Here is a 19,718-nt window from a genome sequence, read left to right as displayed (position 1 = left end):
ATATTTACACAACAGACCTTACTTACTGAAAGGTGTTTAAAGCTACCCATCACAAGCACTGCTGGATGCTCAGCACCTCTAAAGAAAGGGGTCTTCCTGTTCATGTGCTGGCTAAGTCTTTTATTCTCAAAAATAGCTTTCTTAACATCCTGGCCTCAAAAGAAAAGGTGCAAAGACTAGCTCTAGCCTAAGTGAGCTTGAAACCTGTGCACTCACCAGGAGAAGCTTAGATATACAGCTGATGGGCTTGTAAAAGAACCAGCCTCCTTTTAGTATCTTACCTGTAGGAACATTACGCTTTGTACCACTGAGTGAAAATTCAGTTTTTTATTCAAATTTCTTGGCTGTCATTGATATTTTGGCTAAATTCTCAGCTCTCCATCTCCACCTACAGTAAAATGTTTCTCTGTAAGACTGTCATGACTATATATTTTTGAAGTGAATAGCATTCTCTACTTACTGGATTTTTCTTCCATACCTTGGTAAAAAAACTTTTGGGAACTGAATTCACAACGGTTTCTTCATGCCTGTTACCAAATACTCATTTTTCTATGTAAATATTGAAGATACATGCATAACATTTAGCTACAGTAAATGACTTGAGAGCTATATGACAATATGAAAACTAATTTCACGATAACTCTTGCCTCCATCCCTAGTTATGGGACTACTGAGGAAATCAGACCATGTACAGAGACAAGTACAAAAGCCAGTGCTTGCACCTGTTAGTGGAGTACTTAAAAACACAATTAGGATGTTACCATGGTTGGCTACCTACTGTACACACATTACAAACTGCTTATAGTCCCGAGGCCGCACTAAACACTTGCTACAAAAATTCAGTCTGAGAAGTTGTCAATCATGTCAGATAAATGCAGGTGAATTTATTATGTAGGTAAATAATGAGCAGGCCCTCCTTTTAATAGGAATTCATGTAAGGTTAGGAGTTGGGTGCCATCGAGAGTGAAGAAAGAGGTTAGAGATGATGGTCTGCTCACAGGTCTTGCTCGAGGTATTTAAAAATTCAGTCTGTAAACACTAGATGGAGCTAAAAGACAGTTTTATGCATGCCTAGAGGCATCGCTAATTGCAAATACTCCTCTCTACCCTTAATGCCAATTCGCACGTTATAGTCTAAGCAAAAGAAAACAAAAAAGCATCTACCATCTTTCCATCTACTGTGCACCTGCTTGTATCTGTAACAAGACTGCGGTAGGGTATGAATGAAACAGTAAATTCCTTCTGGTTTTGCTTTCATAATAGCTCAGTAAAATAGCTCAGACTATAAGCAGCCATCTGTACCTTAAAGGAAAATACCATTTTCCGTCATCCTGGAATTCTGATAAATTTGAAGATGTTAGGGAAGTTGATGTCATATCCATCCTAAACAATGTAAGAGCAGTGGGATGCTGTCTTCTGCAGCTCAACCATCCAGATACTGTATAATTTTCACCTTCATGAATATCATGAATAAAAGTACAAACCTAAATTATTTGATATTGTGATCCAGGATGAAGTATGTGAAAAATTCTTTTGAACAGCAGTTCGATTTTGTGTGGTCTTGCCAACATTAAGAATGGATAACTCAGTACCCTGCTGTGTAAAGACTCCTATTTCAATTCTGTTTTCTCGTTACCGTTTAAATAATAGTAAAAAAATAAAAAGACCTACTTCTATATTCCATAAATATAATTTGGAAAAAATCTAACAAAAAAAAAAAAAAAAAATCAATAACACAGTGTCTTGAAAATTAAACCTGAAAGAAAAAGAGGGGCAACCTTTCCAACCAGTAAGAAAGCAAAGGGTGGAAAAAGCTGGGAAGAAGCAACTTTTCTTTTTGATAGATGAAATTCAAATTTTCAATCAATGCTACAAAGCTGCTCATCAATCAAAGAGCACTTTTACTCTCCCCACTTAAGAAAAAAATTACATATGCTAATGTTATACCTCAGTCACATTATTCCAGATCTGACTAACTTCAGATGACAAGTGGTAAGAACTTGAAGAGCACCAAGCATACACTGTTTATGCAGTTGTAAAAATGTATATAATCTGGAGCAGCATGGTAAGTTTAAAGCTGCAGTCAGAGCATAACACTCTAATTTAAAATAATACAATACAATACTTAAAAACTTGGTGTTTTACAAGTTGATGGGACTACTCATGGGCAATACTCAACACCAATGAGAAAGGTGGGAATTGCTAATTTCTTAAAAAAAAAAAAAAAAAATCATTTTTATGCTGAGGATCCCTTTAATGAGCCATAGACAACTGTGTTAGTTGTCTAATGGTGGGGAATGGATAGCATCCACGTCCCCTGCATGTTGAAGAGGAAGAGAGGAGTGAAAAAAGGCTGATCTTTTGGTAGTTTAAGAATATGCCAACTGCAGCTGGGAGGAAGCAGAGGATGATAATGGAGAAGTTCAATGGGAAATGGGCATCAGGCAAAACAGGTTGGCACAAAATGCTTCGGGGCAACACTAGGATATTCCACTCCACATGTTTGCAAAGTGAAGCAGGTTTCTGCCCAGCATCAGCACTTCACAGGGGAGAGAATTAGAGGGAGTGAAGGGAATCTGGACAGATAATTGGGAGTAGATTAATATTTTTTTAAAGATGCTTATTTTCTTTGAGTGTTAGTACTTGAAATACAGAAATTAAAGGCATAAAAATAATCAGGTGTGGAGCAAAAAGAAAATAAATTATTTCTTTATGCATAGAAAAGTGTATAAAGAAAAGTGTAAGCTGAATAGTCGTAAACAGTGTCAAGAAGCCAGATTTACTTCTCTGCATGGAATATATAAATTAAAATACAGTACATCTCTCCATCTTTCTACATTACCTTCCAAAAGAGAAGAGTACATATAGCTACCATTGTAGTTCACTCTGCCAAAAACCTGAGGTACTGCTCTACCTGTGCAGCCTAGCCCTTGGCCAGGGTATTCATGTTCAACCACCAGAGCAGAGAGCAATCCTCTTGCAGGAACACCACAACTCCTGGAGGAAAGCAGGACTGACTGGTGTCAAGCCCCAGGCACCAACCCTTGTAGACCCAACCCACCTCCCCTGAGGACACCTAGTTCTTACCCATTTATTCAACAACTCAAGAGAAATCAAATTGCCTTCACCTTCTGAGCAGATGCTGCTCTCTTCTCCTGCTTGGCTTTCATTTCTGCAAGAAGTCCACTGCCCATCACCTGCACGCCATACCTCCGGCCTCCTTGTGGGCTTCCTTTGTTGTCACCCCTCTCAGCTTTTGCTGCATCATCTGTCTGTGCCTCCTCCAGCGAGTCTGGTGTCTTTAACTCCTCAGATCGCTCTGTACCACCGTTCTGCTCTGCAGGCTTTACCTCCTTCTTGCTTGTGTCCACGGCTGGACTTTTTGCAGCAACCTTGGGCGAGGAGGGCTCCTCTGCTACCGTCACAGTCTGGGGACGTTCAGATTTGGAGCCTCTTGATTTGATTAAGTTAAGGAAGCCACTCTTCCTTGAGTCCCTTTTCTTCTTCTCGTCACCTGCTTCACTGGGTTCGCTGCTGTCTGAACTTTTAGTTGACGGTCTCCTAACAAAAGACATAGACATTTTAAACTCTTCTCTGCTCCCCTCCTCCCTCTCTTTTAAACAGTACCAAATTATTTCTACTGGGCAAACCCGATCTTTTGTATGATCCATATGTTGCCCTAGGCCCAGTCATTAGCTGGTGTCTCTAAATTAAAAGCCGGACAATTAACATTGATCATACTGTCTTGAGGATTCTTGTCCTGGCCTTGTGCATGGTATATTTAAGACAGGCAACCATTTCATATGCACTGGGAACTCAGCTGTTTCCAGCACTAAACAGCTCTACCCAACCAGTCTATGCACATCTGTACTGGGTTCACATGACAAGGTTTTGGTAGTGTGTGTGGGGAGGGGATCTAGAGAAGTAACTTCTGTGAGAAGCTGCTAGAAGCTTCCCCTGTGATCAACAGAGCCAATGCCAGCATATATGTTACGAGCAGAGTACTGAGGGGAAAGCTGGATGCATAACACGTCTGCATAAGAATACTCTAACTGGAGAGAGAGCCACCAGCGCAGCAAACCAGAGCAGCAAACAGGCATGTCCAGGGATGGGCACACAAGGACAGTGCAAGTTCATAGGGATATCTGAAAATGAGTGGCTGGCAGGCACCCAAGGGAAGCACAGAAGGATGCAGTGGTCTGTGAGCACCCGGAACCTAACCTGGCTAATCCATTTTTCAAAGCTGCCATCATTTAACCACTACACATAGTATATCACACATGGCTTCACCCGTCACTATTGATATTTATAACTCACAATGACTTTAAAACATTTGGTTTTCCCGCCACAGCTAGCTACCCACTAACACCTACCATTCCTTAATGGATGTCACATACAGCACAGAAAGGGTCATTTCAAGTTGTCTGGAAATCATCCTTGATTTCTCATTTATTTATGCAAGTATTTGTGTGTGTGTCTCTGTATGTATATATGCACAAACATGCATGAATACAAGAACATCTAGGTGTGTGGTTCTGTAAATATACAACCAGCTAAAAAGCAACTGTATAAGCTGTATAACCTTTATACAAAGCTGAAGGAGACATCTTTCAGATGAATGTATTGCCTAAATCTGGGATACTAAATCCTGATCAAACATGTCTTTAACATATTTCTAAGTCAGCTTAAATCTACCAAATAATCTATTTAAATCATCTATCAAAACATTGCCCAACAGCAGTCTTACTAGACAGAGACACCCATGTGTACTACTAGCACTGGAGAGGAGATCCTCAACCAATACAAAGCCCTGCTTCAGCCCTAATGAGCTCTGCGGAAGGGTAAAATGAAGCCAACTGAATTATAGAAATACACTCTAGTCAGTAACTCCCATCACATAGTATATTAAAGCGATTTATTTCAAAGTAGTAGTTTTTAAGGAAGGGTAACTGAATCCACAGTGTTGACTATTAAGGTATTTTCTGCCCTTGATAACAGCAACCCTGGATATTGGGAAGAGAAGTCAAACACGACTTAGAAGTGCTACCTGCCCATCCATCAGGATGTTTTTTGCTTGTTTGGTTGTGTTTTTTGTTGTTGTGGGGGGTTTTTTGTGTTTTTTTGTTTGTTTGTTTTTGGTTTTATTTTTAAGAATTTAAATATAAACTTTAAAAAAATAAATTTGAACCTACTTTGAATCCATTTTTGTCACTTTCTTAGTGAAAAATTCATCCACGCCTTCATCCACTCTCCCCATGAGGCCATTCTGATCCCCTTCTGGAGGCACTCCAGCAGATACCTGAGGGAAGAAAAAACTCTCTCTGGTATATAGTAATCTAAGCATATTTGTTTCAGGCATAATAATTGAGTGTTAAGACATTACAAAAGTTGTGTGAGCCAACCAAACCTCAGTGTGGACAATGGAATCACCACTGGAACTCCCTCTCCCTTCGGTGAGGCCAGGTGATGCAGTATATCAAATGTAAAGTAACCCAGAACACCAGTGACAAATTGTATACTGCAATGCATGAGACCAGGAATTGAGTGTCTTGGGCTTATGAGAATAGATCAGTAGTTCAGTTAGGAAAGAAAAAAGGCAGTTAAGTCATTCTGATCAGGTGACGACCTGAAGAGAACGTATTTTCAGCAGCTAGTTGTTTCCCCGTTCAGAGAAAAAACATATGTTCTGGATTTTGGATTTAGAGACTAAGAAACAGAGCTCCAGCAGGCTAACAGAGCCTTTTATGGTCCATTCAGTCCAGCACTAACAAAAGCAGAGACTCTAAATACAGAATCAGGTATTTCGCTTCAGGAACTGAACACAGATTTTTTGCTGAGTGTCTGAAAATGGAGCACCTGCTCCCCCTTTTTTTTTGTTTTCAGTGCCCACGTTTTGAATGTGGGTGACAGAGGCATCTGAACCAGGCTGGCTTAGTAATACCTGCCGATCACAAAGGCCCTGTGAAGATTAGCTGTTGACTCTGTAGCCTCCTGAAGATGAAACATGCTGTCTCCTGGGAGGATTCCTCATGTGGTCTGGCTCCTCTATGTGGCTTTGATGTGGAAAAGCTCTAGCACCAGTAGAGAGAGTTCCTTCAATTTAAATGCTGTATAGAAACCTTTTAGGTGACTACATAGGACTCCACAAGACCCAACCCAGTTGTATTCTTGGTAGTACTAACAACCAGGTATCAGTCTGCCACAAAATAGCAGGGTTTGTAACTTGAAACAATTTAAATCAAGGAATCTCCTAGTTGCCACGATAACTCAGAGTAATCCTAGCTTCTCTTTTCAGCTGGAATACACACTCTTTTCTATACCCCTAATAAGAAAAAGAAATACTCTCAAAAGCTGCTGTTAACATCAAACCCAGACTCATTAAGCCAGGACAATGGATTTGCTTTGATACATCCATGAAACTTTTTACTTTCCATTGCTGAACCTTGTTAGAAACCAAGTATTTAGTTTGTTATCAAACAACACTTAACATTTTATTAATACCTGCTGTAGCAATGTAATACTGGTCTGAAAAGAGCCCACCTGGAATGACTCCCTTGTTGCCAGTCAAACTGCATATTTTCTATAAAAAACCCAGTTTTATTCTAAGAAGCACAATGACTTCTCAGACTTCCAATCTGCCACCTTTGGGGGTTTCTGTAGAGAACTTGTTTAGCTGGAACATCTGACACTAAGCAGCAATGCATATGCTATCATCAGGGCTGGTCACACCAGTGCTGCTTGTCTCAATGTGAATATTTACCCTCTCAGTCAAAAAACAGTTGACACTGACGTTTCAATCAAAACACGTCAACCACAACTGGCTGACGCACTTCAACAGAATGAGACACCATTTAACACTGATACTGGAGCCTTCCAGATTGTAGGAACAAACATGGAAGTATCAAAGGCAAGTGGGTCTCCTGAAGGAGAAGTAATACAAGATTCCAGTGATCTGCAGCAAATGAGGTCTACCTCAAAACAGAAACCAGTTTGTATGTGAAAAACAGCAAGTTCCTAAAAATGTACTAAGGACGTACATAAATGTTAAGGGCCTAATAAGGTCCTCAAAGCACAGGATTTTCTTATAGATGTTTAATGTAATGCCCTTTACTCATCAACACTAATGTAAAAGACTGTTTTACATTCTTATGCTAAAACAAAACAAACCAAACAAAAAAGTTCGGTTTTCATTTGTCAATTCTATTTTTTTCCTTAGCCTTAGTTTAAAAGTGAGCCTTCTCTGTTTCTTTCTTAAGAAAAAAAGTGGCTTGGAAGCAGAAATAAATAAGATGAATCACAATCTCTTGCATACATTAGAGATTCTCCTCTTTGCTGTACTAAATCTTCACACATGATAGAGGAACTCATGAGGTTAAGATCCCACAAAAATCTAAACGATAAACTGCTTCATCGTGTTGCTTCAAAGCTACTTGGGGGTGAGTGGTGTTAAGGTTCCCCTCCAACCCCCCTTTTTTTATTCTCTCTGAACATTCATTTCAGTAAAAAATCTGACAAAACTATAAACCTTTATTCTGCCCACCCATGCCATGTTTAAAGTTTACATTTCTCCCTTTTTTTCTCCGTTTTTCCTTTTTTTCCCCCCTTACATTTTTCAGCTTACGAAGAACAAATTGTTTTCCAGCAAAACCAGAGAAGTATACAGCTCGGATCACCTCAGATCCCTTAAATTACTAAATGGATATAATGGGAACAGCAAGCAACCCAACAGATCTGCTTTAAGCATTAGAAAAGGTCAAGATTTTGCCTTGCTGATTTCAAGTGCTTTTCTTAACCATTGCTTTCTATTTTTCCAGTTTCAAAGTGACAAAACAAGGAGTAAATCAATACTGCAAAAAATGCCACAGTCCACTCATGATTCTGGCCTTCAAAATTCGTCTGTTTCATTTTTGGAAGCATCAAAGCAAACACCTTAAGTCTTTCAAAAATTTGCTTAGACTTGTTATGAGGTCAGAAATACTAAGGAATTAAATGGTCCATAAAAACAAGACAGGGACAAGTCAGTTTAAGTAAAAAAAGGTTTCTTTCAATTTCTGAAACTAAAAAAACCCCTGATTTCCAATTATTTCAATGTGGATGAGCATTCCCACAAGATTGCCCTACTATGGGAAGTAACACTTCTCTACAAGAAGTAAGGTTTTTGTTTCTGCTAAGCAAGATATTGTATGTTCTAGTTTCATGTCTGGTAGCAAAGCACTTGCCTTCCCATGCCCCCACTCCTTTCGAACCCCTGTGCAGATGGCACAGGAGGCACTGAGTAGTTTGGAAGGGAGACAAGTTTAGCAACTGGGAAAACATGTGTGTTCTGCAGTACTGGAATTGGAAGAAGTAAACACAGATGTGTTTTCACTACAATGTGGAGTACAGTCCATCCTTCTGCTACCTCTATCCTTCCCCATATAGCACAAGGGAACGGAAAGTTGGCTTGAATATCCCCTCTGCTTGAAGGTTTCTGCATTTCCAAGTAGTGCAAAAAGCACTCTATCACCTGGTATGATCTTTCCCAGCACTAGGGAAATTTTCAATGGTCCTCTCCATTGACAATCCTCAGGGAGCAGGAAAGGCCACAGGCATTCATTACTAGGTGGCATAACTCAGAGAAGCAATGGCTGTCCCTTGATAAAGGCCACTTATCAGATCAGCTGTGCTCTGTTGCCATGAGATAGCTCTGTAACTCCTCCAGATCTGTCCTTACATACCCTGAGGACATACCACCACAGAAATAAATCTTTATTGATGTGGTATGCCAAGGAAATGGAACTGTGGGAACTCCTCACACATATACTTGGGTTCACACCAGTGCCTTTCGTAGACAGACAGTGCTCTTCTGTTTTGCTTTTCTAAGGCAGGCTGCAGCATGAAAAGCAGATCTGTGACTATGTAGATTTGCTGGCCCAAACACCATCGTTAGTTAAGGAGCTGTGGGAAGCTGGGTGTCACAGAGTAGCTCCTCTGAGAGCTGACAGAAATAAGAACTCATGCCAAGTTACCATGTCTTAATGCAGGCAGAAAAAAGGATTAAGTCTTAATAAAACCTTGCAATATAATTCAAAAGTCTCATGATATTTTGTGCATTTCCTGTCAAAGCTCCAACTACCTCCAGAAACTGCTTCCATGAAAAAACAAAAGCAAACTGAAAAAGGATAAAACATATCCAGGTTTTAGGTTATGTCAAACAAGACAAAAAGCTTGCAACAGGAATTGCTCACTGAAAGACATGAATACCAGGAGAAAAATAAAGTAGTTGCTTATGGCTTTTAAAACTTTAACAGTTGCCCTCATTACACTGCAAGATCTGACTCATGGCAAAAAGCAATCAACAGATGACATCATGAGCAATATTTTAATGTAGACTCACTGCTGCTTGGCTCGGCTGCTGCTTTTTATTCCTTTTGGGCCTTAATTTCGTAAAGTGTTCCAGTTTTCTCCCTTCTTCTGAGGGTAGCTCTGAAATGAATCCAGAAGTTCGTTTGTCCGGCCTGCTGGAAGGAAATGGTGGGTCTTCTATATGGATAGGTACTTCTTCCAGTGCTTTATCTAGATCAAACTCCATTTCTAAGAAAAATCAAAACTTTCAAATTAGATTTAGCATGCTATTTAAAACAAAAGACAATGCCATTCCTCTCTTTTGTGGTAAACAGTTATAAAAACATCTAGAAAACTCAAGTTTGTGAGCAAATATTTACTACCAAACACACTAACAGGGTCACAAACCAAAGCAACCAGTATGGGCCTCAAATGCAATCCAGAAGGAGAGAGAGCCACCTGTGCTTTTCAATCAAGAACTACCTAGAAGAATCTCAGGCAAGCAAAGAAGGAAAAAGGTTTTAAGAAATTCTCACTTACCAAAAGCTCTGGACACTGGGCGGAGCATTCTACTGTGGATGCTTTTCCTTTTTGATTTAGGAGTCATCTATCAACATAAAACAAAACAAAAATTACTTTAGCAGACAGAAGAAGTGACAAAACACCTTTTCTTTTTTAACCAACAAATCAGTTCTTCAAGCCTACATATCATCTCAAGATATGGCTGGGTTTAACAACAGGAGGGAATGGTTTTTCTTTTCCTCCCCTTTTCCTATATTCAGCACTTTTTTCTAAATTAACATTTTGTTCAAGTCACTATCTCCCTGATTCTGTTCATAGTGTCTAGTTTATAACTAAACTATTCTTCATATTAAAACCATAATCTGTACACAGAGGCACGGAAAACTGGATTACTTTGTCCAGCACTGCACAGTTAATGGCAATAGCAGGGACAGCCTCCCCCTTGTTCTGGCTTTTAATTTTTGATAAAAAATACACTTCCTCAGTTCATTTGTTAGTGACGAATGCTTAAAATTCAGGTGTCTATGCCCTTGGACACCACCACACAGCTCACTAAAAGTCCCTAGCAAAATGCAGACTTTGATCACACAGCCCTTCTTCAAAAATCAAAACCACTGTGTCAGTGTTAGCAATATCTGCAGCTAACACATGACTTCCCTGGACTTTAGATATGCTGAGAATAGGTGGAAAGCTACCTCGGCACACATTCAATGTAGTTCCTGAAAGTTATGTGCTATTATTCTTCTCATGTTCACATTCCCAGAAGAAGTATTTTGCCTTAAGAGCACAAATACCCAAGACTTAAGACCTGAGTTTGTTATTGTTGGGAAAAAAAAAAAAAGCCCTTATTTTCTTGACTGAACTCTTCTGAAGGTTTGCATGGCAAGAAAGACAGTAAGACAGTTTTGCTACATGTGTCACCAATTCCAAACCTCTTAACCTCAGCATTGTAAGCCTTTCAACCAAAAAGTTGCAGGGTTTCTAAGGAGTTAATTTAAAATGACTCAGCTCTGCAAAGATGGGCTCCTTTTGTGGTACATGCTGGCTTTAGTGACATCCATATACTTCCATTTACTTGCTAGACTTGAAGCCTAGTGGCTTCAAATCTGGACTGTCCATCAGGAAGCTGTTATGGCTCAAAACTTGTTAATAGAATTGTTAATTAAGTTTAGTAGTATCAATTTTATATGAGCCAGGAAAGATATAGTTGGCATTGACACTTCAGACAAATCATGAATTGTTAGTTTTCATGTATGGAAAGTTCAGCGCACAGACTTACATGTACCGAATTCACATTCCCATCCAAAGTAGTCAGGAGGATTATTATGTCACTATTCACATGCTCAGGATTATGACAGATTTTCGTAGCAGGAAAGTTACTACCCATCTTCTCAAGACCAGAAAAGGACTTGCAGACTACAGAATGAATAGTGATAGCATCGTCTGCAGAACAGAGCTCTGTTTTAATTGCCATGCACATCGCTGGGGTAAAAAGATACAGGTTTCCACTTCCACATTTGAAATCAGCAAATTTGAATCAGCAAATTCACATTTGAAGCACCAGCAAACGATACAACAGTTTCAAGACCAACCGGGAAATAGCTTGCCACCTGAGCAGACTTACCCTGAAACTAATGAGCAAGCAAAGCGTTACTGCATCAAAAGGTCAGACATTACCTTCAGAGTTACCAATAAATTAAATGCAATGGATCTGGTGGCAAGTGGCTGGAGAGGTGCTGAACTTTTTCAGCCAAAATTGCAGTGGGTTGTGCAACAGTTACGCAGCTGGACAGCATCTGAGCTGCACACCTCAACAGCTGCCAGTCTACCACCCAAACCTGAAACAACCAAAGGCATCCGCACCTCATGTAAGAAAATGTTGAAGCAGTTCAGCACTTGAGGGACAGCAATTAGGAGTCATTATCAGTAGCCTCTGGTTTTATTTCCAGCCATAGCCCATTTCTCTTGTTAATGTTTACTTGCATGCATTTTGGTCTGCTGGCCACTTTTTTGAGTGATGCAACTGAAGATTACATCTAGTAGGACAATGCAACAACTCATGCGCTAGAGAAGGTCAGAAAGGAGGACAGAAAACAAGGCTGATAGGAGACCTCCAATCACTCAGTAACCGCACAGCTGGTGTTCAGAGTGCTCCTGGATGGAAACAGACAAGCTGAGAGCTGCATCGGCCCAGGGCACCAATGCAAAACAACACGGGGCAACTTTTGAGGTTCCTGTGTAGGGATTTAAGTGCTCCAAGACATCCCTAACAGCCAGGAACACAATGATTTCATCTTCCTTCCCAGACAAGAAAATGCCCCCAGATGACCCTGCAGAGCTTGTGCTGATGCCCATAAGCCAGTCGCTGGATCACTGCTATAACTTAGTGTCAGCTTGGCATGATCCATCAGCAGCTTGGTTGCTGGGGATAAAGGCAAAGGCATAGAGATGCCTCCCATTTGCTTTAACAGCATGAATAACAGCTATACATACACTTCTATTTGAAAACCTTCTGTTTTCTAGCCTGGTTAGAAAGTGGACAGATGAAAGGCTTCTTGCCAAGTGAACTTTCTAGATCACACGCAGAGCAAAATGGGTCACAGCATTAATTTAAATAGGCCAGTGTGCTCTTTTTACAAAATATTAGACTTAATCTCAGCTTAACATTTCTGTACAGTATGCTACAGCAGCAGAGCACATAGCATTACTAGGGGAGATATCTGAACTCCTAGGAAGAGATCCCTACCTCTCCTCAGCCTGAGACCCATTTCCCACAGTTCATGGAAGCAGTTCAGGTTTGGCAGATGCTCACCTTCTGCCTTCCCACCATCTCTGGATACACAAGCACAATGCAGCTCTACTGCCTTACATTTCACTCATGGCCTTTACAGAGGAATAACTGTTATTATCAACCTCCCCTCCTTCACTTCTTGCACATCTTTCATGGGCTTTCCATTCTAGCAGACCACCTCCTGAACTACTACTTTGTTTTGCCTGCATTTCTGTGAGCATAGCGTAGGCTGCCTGGCAGAAGGGATAAAAAGATTAACTGCATTTCTGAGTCTTGGGAGGCCTTCTTCAAAGTCTGTGCCACTGAAATCTCTGGAGGTGGCTCCAAAAAGGAACCCTTCTGCAGTAGATAGGAGCCAGAAGATCTCCACCATGCTCCCAAATAAGGGCTTATTTAGAGTTAGACACTCTCACGTGCTCAAGGTAACTTTAAACTCCCAGGATCTCTTGCCATGATCACTGTCTCAGGTTCCTCTCTCCTGACTCCCTTACTCACAAAACTATCTGAGCTCTCTTGAGGTTGTTTTTTAAATTATATTATCAACTGTGGAAGAACATTAGTATCTTGGGAATTGAAAACAACAAATAGCACTTTGAGTGCTAGAAAACAATGTGCTTATAGCAGTGGGTTTTCCGATACTCTACATTCCCTTATTATACTGATGATTGAAATTACTCTCAGTGCTAAGGGATATGATAATTTCCACGTTTTTCTCCTCCTCATCCAAAGTAATTTATATTCAATTCTATTAGATACAGGGATGCTTTGGGACCCTCCTGTCACTTCCCTTTCAAAAGATTTCACGTAAAATAATGCACGACTTCCCCCTCCCTCTTGAAATTCAGCTTTCTGACCACTCTCCCTTCAACCTTCCTTCCTGCAGAAACACTAAGGGCTAAGGGAAACAGCACAAAAAGGTGAGAACAGCAGTCAAAAGTTCAAGGAGATTCAACTAGACAAAGAAAACACAACTGACCAAACTGAGATAACCCCTGACATCTCTTCCAACCTAATGGCAAAAAAGCCATAGTTTATGCCCATTTTTAAGCCATTCTTTCATTAAACTGGATGATGCTTGAATATAAAACCTAATCAACAGATTTTCTTTCTGAGCAGTAATGTTTGTGCCTATACCTCCAACATCAGCACTGTGGTTTGGTCTTAAAGCCAAGGGATGCTTTAAATTCAGATGGTATGCTAGGCTGAACCTTTTTGTAAAATCCAATCTCATCCCTGAACTGCTGCCTGTTTCATTGGTAGGTGCAGATGGATGGCACTACAGTCTCCCAGGAGGTTCACAAGGCAGTACAGAGGCAAATGGAGCACAAAAACGTAAACCAGTAGGCCAGAAACAGCAGAGCTAAAAAAGTACTTACACTTGTACAGCAGAGAGTCTCCATGCAGCAAAAAAGAAAGGGAAAAGAATATGAATGGGGAAGACAAAGCAATAGCAGTTCTCAGGAAAGGAGGCAAAACCAGAGTCACCAAAATAAAGAAAACTAAAGCCAAAACACTTAGAAGTCTTAGCAGGAAAGGTGACATGCAAGAATGAGGCAAAAATCCCTTACATTTGGAGGTGCTATACACTTCATTTTTCCATGTTTTATCTATATTGGGACAAATTCAGGTTTTCAGATGATTGTTTCCAATATATGGCACTCACCAATGGTGCCAACCTGCCACCTGCTGTCCCAGTGTACTGTGTTTTTTTATTTTCCATCAGTAGTGAGAAAAAACCTGTAATTCTGTTATTTCCTAGTCTGAAGGAAGCTTCTGAATTAGAAATCGGCAGTTTGCTATGGAAAGCAGGACAGCAAGGAAAATAAAACAAAGCTTCTCTCAAAAGAATAAAAAGGGATGCAAGTGTGTTCTCCTGAGGTTTACATAAACCTAATCCAAAGCAACAGTATTTCTCCTTCTCATAACGAGGCTTAGAGGTGCAGGCCTTCAGGCACTTTTGGCACATGAGAAGAATGTTAGTCCACTAATAAAGCATGACCTTTCCTCTCCCCTTCGAAAAATGAAAAGAAAAAAGGAAGCAGCACAGCCATCATATGAAATGAAGCAATGCCATATCCTATCTCGTGTGGCATGTAACCAGTCATGCTCCTCCTTAACTTAGAGTAATAAAAATCAATTATTAGAAGTGTGATTTTGTCTTCCAAGTTAAATGGGAACTACTGCTGTAACAACACTGCAGGTATTAGCAGTGTGTTTGTGGCAGAAGTCAACAGTCACGGTGTGTGTTAAACTTCTAGGCAAAGAAGTGCTGCTTTTTTAAATGGATACTGCACCAACACTTAATTATCAGCAGAGAAAACAGACTGTGCATAACATGAAGTTCAGAATTTAATTGTTGAGAGGATATTAAGGTCAATTTTTCAATGCTTTGACATTTTCAACAATAATGATCCACTTGTCACAGTTCATACATCTAAGGTTAACTGTAGCTAGAAGTTTTAAGATATGACAGGCTACCTTTGAATAGCAACAGTGTTCTTGCACACAGCTGCAATTCTTCTATTTTCCTACTGTCCTCAGGGGTTTGGTTTGACTGGTTTTTGTTTGTTTAATTTATTTTCTTTTACCTTCAGAAACTTTGACTTTATGCAGGAGTTCTCAGCTAACAGCAACTCAGGCAAACCTCCTCATTACTATCATTTTTGTATGCTGTCCACACACACACACACTCTTACTCCATTTCCCTGTCAGAATCCATGTTCTCTCTTTTCTTGCTCATCTTCTATAATATCATTCACTAGGGCTGCTCTGAGGCTGCTGGAGAGACTGTAAAATCCATTGAGAAACATCTTAAAAACTAAAACCATCTTAAAAATAAATTTCCAGCACATTTCAAAAATAATCTGCAACATGGTTTCTCTTTCAGACAGCATCCATGTGTTCTGTGCATTTAATTCAGGGGTAGGAAAATTACTTACATTATATAAGCAGCTGGAAAGGTGATTAGGACCAAAGTGCAAAGTGATACATCTATAAAGGAAGCAATCCCAGGATTTGGGGGAGTTTACAGTCTATGGTCCTGACCTACTGATGGCTTATGGAAACTCCTACCTTCCCCATTTTAGTGGTCTCACCTAACTGAGTGTGACTACTGAGTTGATTAAAAGTTAAAAGATGTTAAACAGCTTGTGGGTGGGGATAAGGAGGGAGAAGGAGGAGAGGGAGGCACACAGCAGGCAACAGGTCAGACAAGGAAGCACCACCAAGCAAAGCAAAGCCTAAGGGACCTGCCTGAAGTCACCAAGGAATCTGGCTGCTCTGCAGATGTCAGTCTTCAAACCCTTGACGTACCACAGACCACGAGGCCACCCAACCCTTCCCTTCACTTTCACTAAGCATAATTGCAAAATAAAGTGGTCTGCCTCCCAGTGTACACAGGCCATTGCCAAAGACAAAACACCAATTCACAACCAGAAATCCCAACCAAATTCACCCGAGCAGGACCAGATCAGGCAATCATAACAGTGTGCCAATGTGCGAAATGGGAATGAGCTGTCAGAAAAAATATTTGGAAGGATTCTTCCAGGACATTTTAAACCAGTGCCAGATTGTTTCAGCTGTATGTATTTTGTGGGGTAAGAAAGAGGAATAAGAAAACACAACATTTTATCACAAGCGCTGCTGTTTTGTTTTGCTGTAAGGAGTCCTGACCTTTAAAACTGCCATGACACCATTTCAGACAACTGAACTTCTTCTAGTCTCCTAACTACCTTTGACAGATATGTCACACATCTGTTGTCTAATTAAAATAAATAATAATAATAAAATTATTAATAATAAATCTTCTTCAGGTATTCTTTACAAATCAGAGCAGTAAATTGACCAACCTTGCTTTTTTGCATATTAATCTTCGGACACACAGGTGTCTCGTCATCTGCACAGAGAGCCTTAGAAACAAGACAGCTGCTGTTGCTTACGTCAACTACTGAAGATTTTATAATGTGATTTCCAGGTAAAACCCTCAGCATTGGCTTGCAGAAATTCAGCTATGTACTTCCCACTAGCAGCAGTGGTAACCTGAATCACCATCCTTAGAATCTCCCCCCTCAAGTGCCATTGTGCTTGGAAAGTTAAATGCAATGCTAAAATCCATGATACCTCATGGAATATTTTACAGGGGACAGGAGAGCAAAGCCACTAACACATCCTTTAGAAGCAAAGGCCGAGCTGCAATAGGCTGCTATGTGTTGATGCAGCTGTCCTGAATGTAGAGGCTATGCATTTTTACACCAGCGGAGGATCTAGTCCTGACCTTATATTTCAGACTTCTGTCCTTTATATGGAAATACTATATATAAATATAGACATTGTGAATAAATATGGCACACCAATAACCCGTACTTGAGTTTAAGGGGTACGCTTATTTATTTTCTTCCCTTCCTCAAGAGTTGTATTTCTAGAGAATGAGCTGTGGCTCAGAATTAATTCAATTAGTCTCATCTAAAGCAGCCTGACCTTTAGAATACTTTGTACAGCAACATTTTCTGAGAGAAAAAGAGTAGCACTGCAGTAAGATAAGCTAAATAGATTTGCCCTTTAGCTTGTTTCATTTTACTAGCCAAGAAACCTTAGCTTTTCTGCTTGCTGAGATGTGGGACTCACGTAATCTGCAATATTTCACCAAGTATTACAATTTATTATTTTAATTAATAATTCTGTACTTGTATCTTTCAAGTCATGTAAAATTCCTGCTAATAAATATTCCTGCATATAAATATCCGAAACTTTTATTATGAAGAGTAAAAAACTAGATGCATGAATTAAACTGAGCAGTTCCTAAAACTATAAAACTGAATCTTTTATTTCATGTTCTGGATTAGTATCGTGCAAGGAACTCTGCCTGCAACTACCACCTGCAAGAGAAAAAGCAATTCTCCATATCATCAGTTCTGTTTTCTATTTGCTCATGAAGAGGCTAGCAGCATCTTCTACAGCAGCTGGGCTTTAAGATGAGCAAAAAGGATGCTTCCAACTAATTTATTTTAGTTAAAAACTAGGTGCAGAACAAAGAGCTGCTGCAGGTCAGATGGCACAAACCATCTATTTAAGCCACCAGAACCTGCTTGCTTGTGGTTGTTCATTACCTTCAGCTGGCAAATGCTGGTGCAGGAATTACTTTGTTCATGAGCCAAACTTTCATATAGTAAGAAAAAAGAGTTGTTAAACTCAGAAGGGCACACAAGTGTTTCAGATATTCTTTGGCAATTCTTTAAAGATGGCCACCATACGTATCTGGTACCCCAGGGCAGTAACATCATTAAAGCAAGTTTGAGGCAAGGTAGTCACAAATGGAAGTGTTCAAAGTCACATGGGACAGGGCTTTAAGCAACCTGATTTAGTGAAAGATATCCCTGCCCAAAGCAGGGGGTAAACTAGATGATCTTTAAAGGTCCCTTTCAACCTAAACCTTTCTATGATTTGATGAATGGGGACTGTGGTATCTGCCTGCCCTACAGCTTCCCAGGACTGAAAACCAACTGTATGTCTACTTCCCTCCAACAACCTGAAGTGAACAGCTACTAAAAGGATAAGTAGTTATCCAGGCAAAAAAAACACCAGTCATTTTCCCACCATCATTAGACCCTTTGGGGGTGAATGATGCATCGCCTTCACTGAAGCAGTGACATTTCAAAGGAGAAATGCTACAGGGAGATGCATCACAGTCAATCAGCTACAGTTTACCCTGGACGGGGAAAACCCAGTACTTCAGCTGCTGCTCTTCTGTTGTTTTCTTATTGAAGTTTTTTTTCCAGACATCTTTCCAGCATGCACAGCAAATCTGTATACCCCTTGGACTTCATGAACTTAAACATAAAAAAACCCCAACCTGCAACCTTCTGAATTTTAAGTCCTGTCAGGAACTACTATTAAAACCAGGAAATATCTTGATAGGCGACGAGTAAATATTCTAAGACCCTTTATGGGAAACAGAAATACTTGAGTATTTGAGTTTTGTCTCTAAAACAACCTGATAGAAGAGGTCAATCATAATTACTCAAGAGAGGATAGCAAAACTCAAAGGTTGGTGTATGGAATGCCAGCACCTAAGTGTGATACATGATTTAAATAATGCTGCTTGGTCAGACAGTCATGAGGCAGCACATGAGCCTAGGAAGGATAGCAACATCATGAAAGAAAAGGAAGATGCCTACTCTGCAAAGCAGGACTGCTTGCCCACAAGCATGTAATCAAGTGCTGGCTGGTAACAAGGCACTGGATTCTGCCATTTCTCAGAGTATGGACACAAACTTCCCCTGGGGCATCTAAATACCATGGTATTGGTCATGAAATCTCATCCCTGGTACGATATTTGGTATTGGAAGTGACCCATGGCTAAAACATACAAGATGAAAAAGATGTTCTGATTAGCCTTGAATGAAACTACCCTGACACTTCAATCACTTTGTCTATCTTGCTTATTCCTTTTAGTTTTCTTTAATATGTGCTCACTTGAAGATTTTTTTTTCACTGGTTCAAGTGCTTTTAGTTTCAGATCAGTATTCCAATCCTGTCACTACTGACCTCAAAAATTCACAGTAATTTGACCTATACTCACATGAAGTAAGGTCTTACTGCAGAGATACACCTACCACTTTGCAATGAGGCTTTAGCTGACCTGAATAATATAGAAGAAAGAATCTATTTACTTCCAAGTTTTCCTCTGAGAGAGATGTTTTGAGAGGAAGCTTGATAGATTTGTGAATAGGATTGCATGATGCAGTCGTCAGTGATAGCAGGGATGAGACTTGATGACTCAGAAGCTATCTTCTAGCTTTTTGGCACTATGTATGCTCGATTTTATTTATTTACTTAAAATTCCTATTCAAGTTACCCAGCTCATCCTAACCTCCTTTTCCTTGACAAAACATAACAAAATTTAATGGTAATCTATATCCACTTGCCCTCACCCAGACTTCCTCTGCCCTCTTCCTATAAGCACTATTCTTTATCCCTGAAATATGAGGTATTGATTTTGTAGAGCAAAAAATTACAAGCCTCTTGTTCTTCCAGGTGAATTGAGAACTATAAAGTGCACTTGGTGCACGAAACAGACTCATGC

General features: G+C 40.0%; 1 protein-coding gene across 7 annotated transcripts in view; it reads right to left on the bottom strand.

Annotated features, from left to right (window-relative positions):
- The window catches only part of CARMIL1 (capping protein regulator and myosin 1 linker 1), a 189,241-nt gene that overhangs the window by 12,299 nt on the left and 157,224 nt on the right, over positions 1 to 19,718 (bottom strand). For 4 of the 7 annotated variants that reach the window (XM_030506038.1, XM_030506061.1, XM_030506046.1 and 1 more), the window contains 4 exons: positions 9,865 to 9,931; positions 9,377 to 9,573; positions 5,193 to 5,299; positions 3,129 to 3,561 (listed from right to left, as the gene is read on the bottom strand). In XM_030506038.1, coding sequence (XP_030361898.1) covers positions 3,129 to 3,561; positions 5,193 to 5,299; positions 9,377 to 9,573; positions 9,865 to 9,931 — 804 coding nt within the window. Of the gene's footprint in view, positions 1 to 3,128; positions 3,562 to 5,192; positions 5,300 to 9,376; positions 9,574 to 9,864; positions 9,932 to 14,013; positions 14,032 to 19,718 lie in introns of all 7 variants that reach the window. The other 3 variants (XM_030506021.1, XM_030506053.1, XM_030506030.1) reach the window with 1 other exon arrangement.

This window comes from Strigops habroptila, chromosome 1, assembly GCF_004027225.2.
Source record: "Strigops habroptila isolate Jane chromosome 1, bStrHab1.2.pri, whole genome shotgun sequence".
In the NCBI taxonomy this organism is placed as follows: Eukaryota; Metazoa; Chordata; class Aves; order Psittaciformes; family Psittacidae; genus Strigops; species Strigops habroptila.
This window is presented reverse-complemented; position numbering and strand designations above follow the sequence as displayed.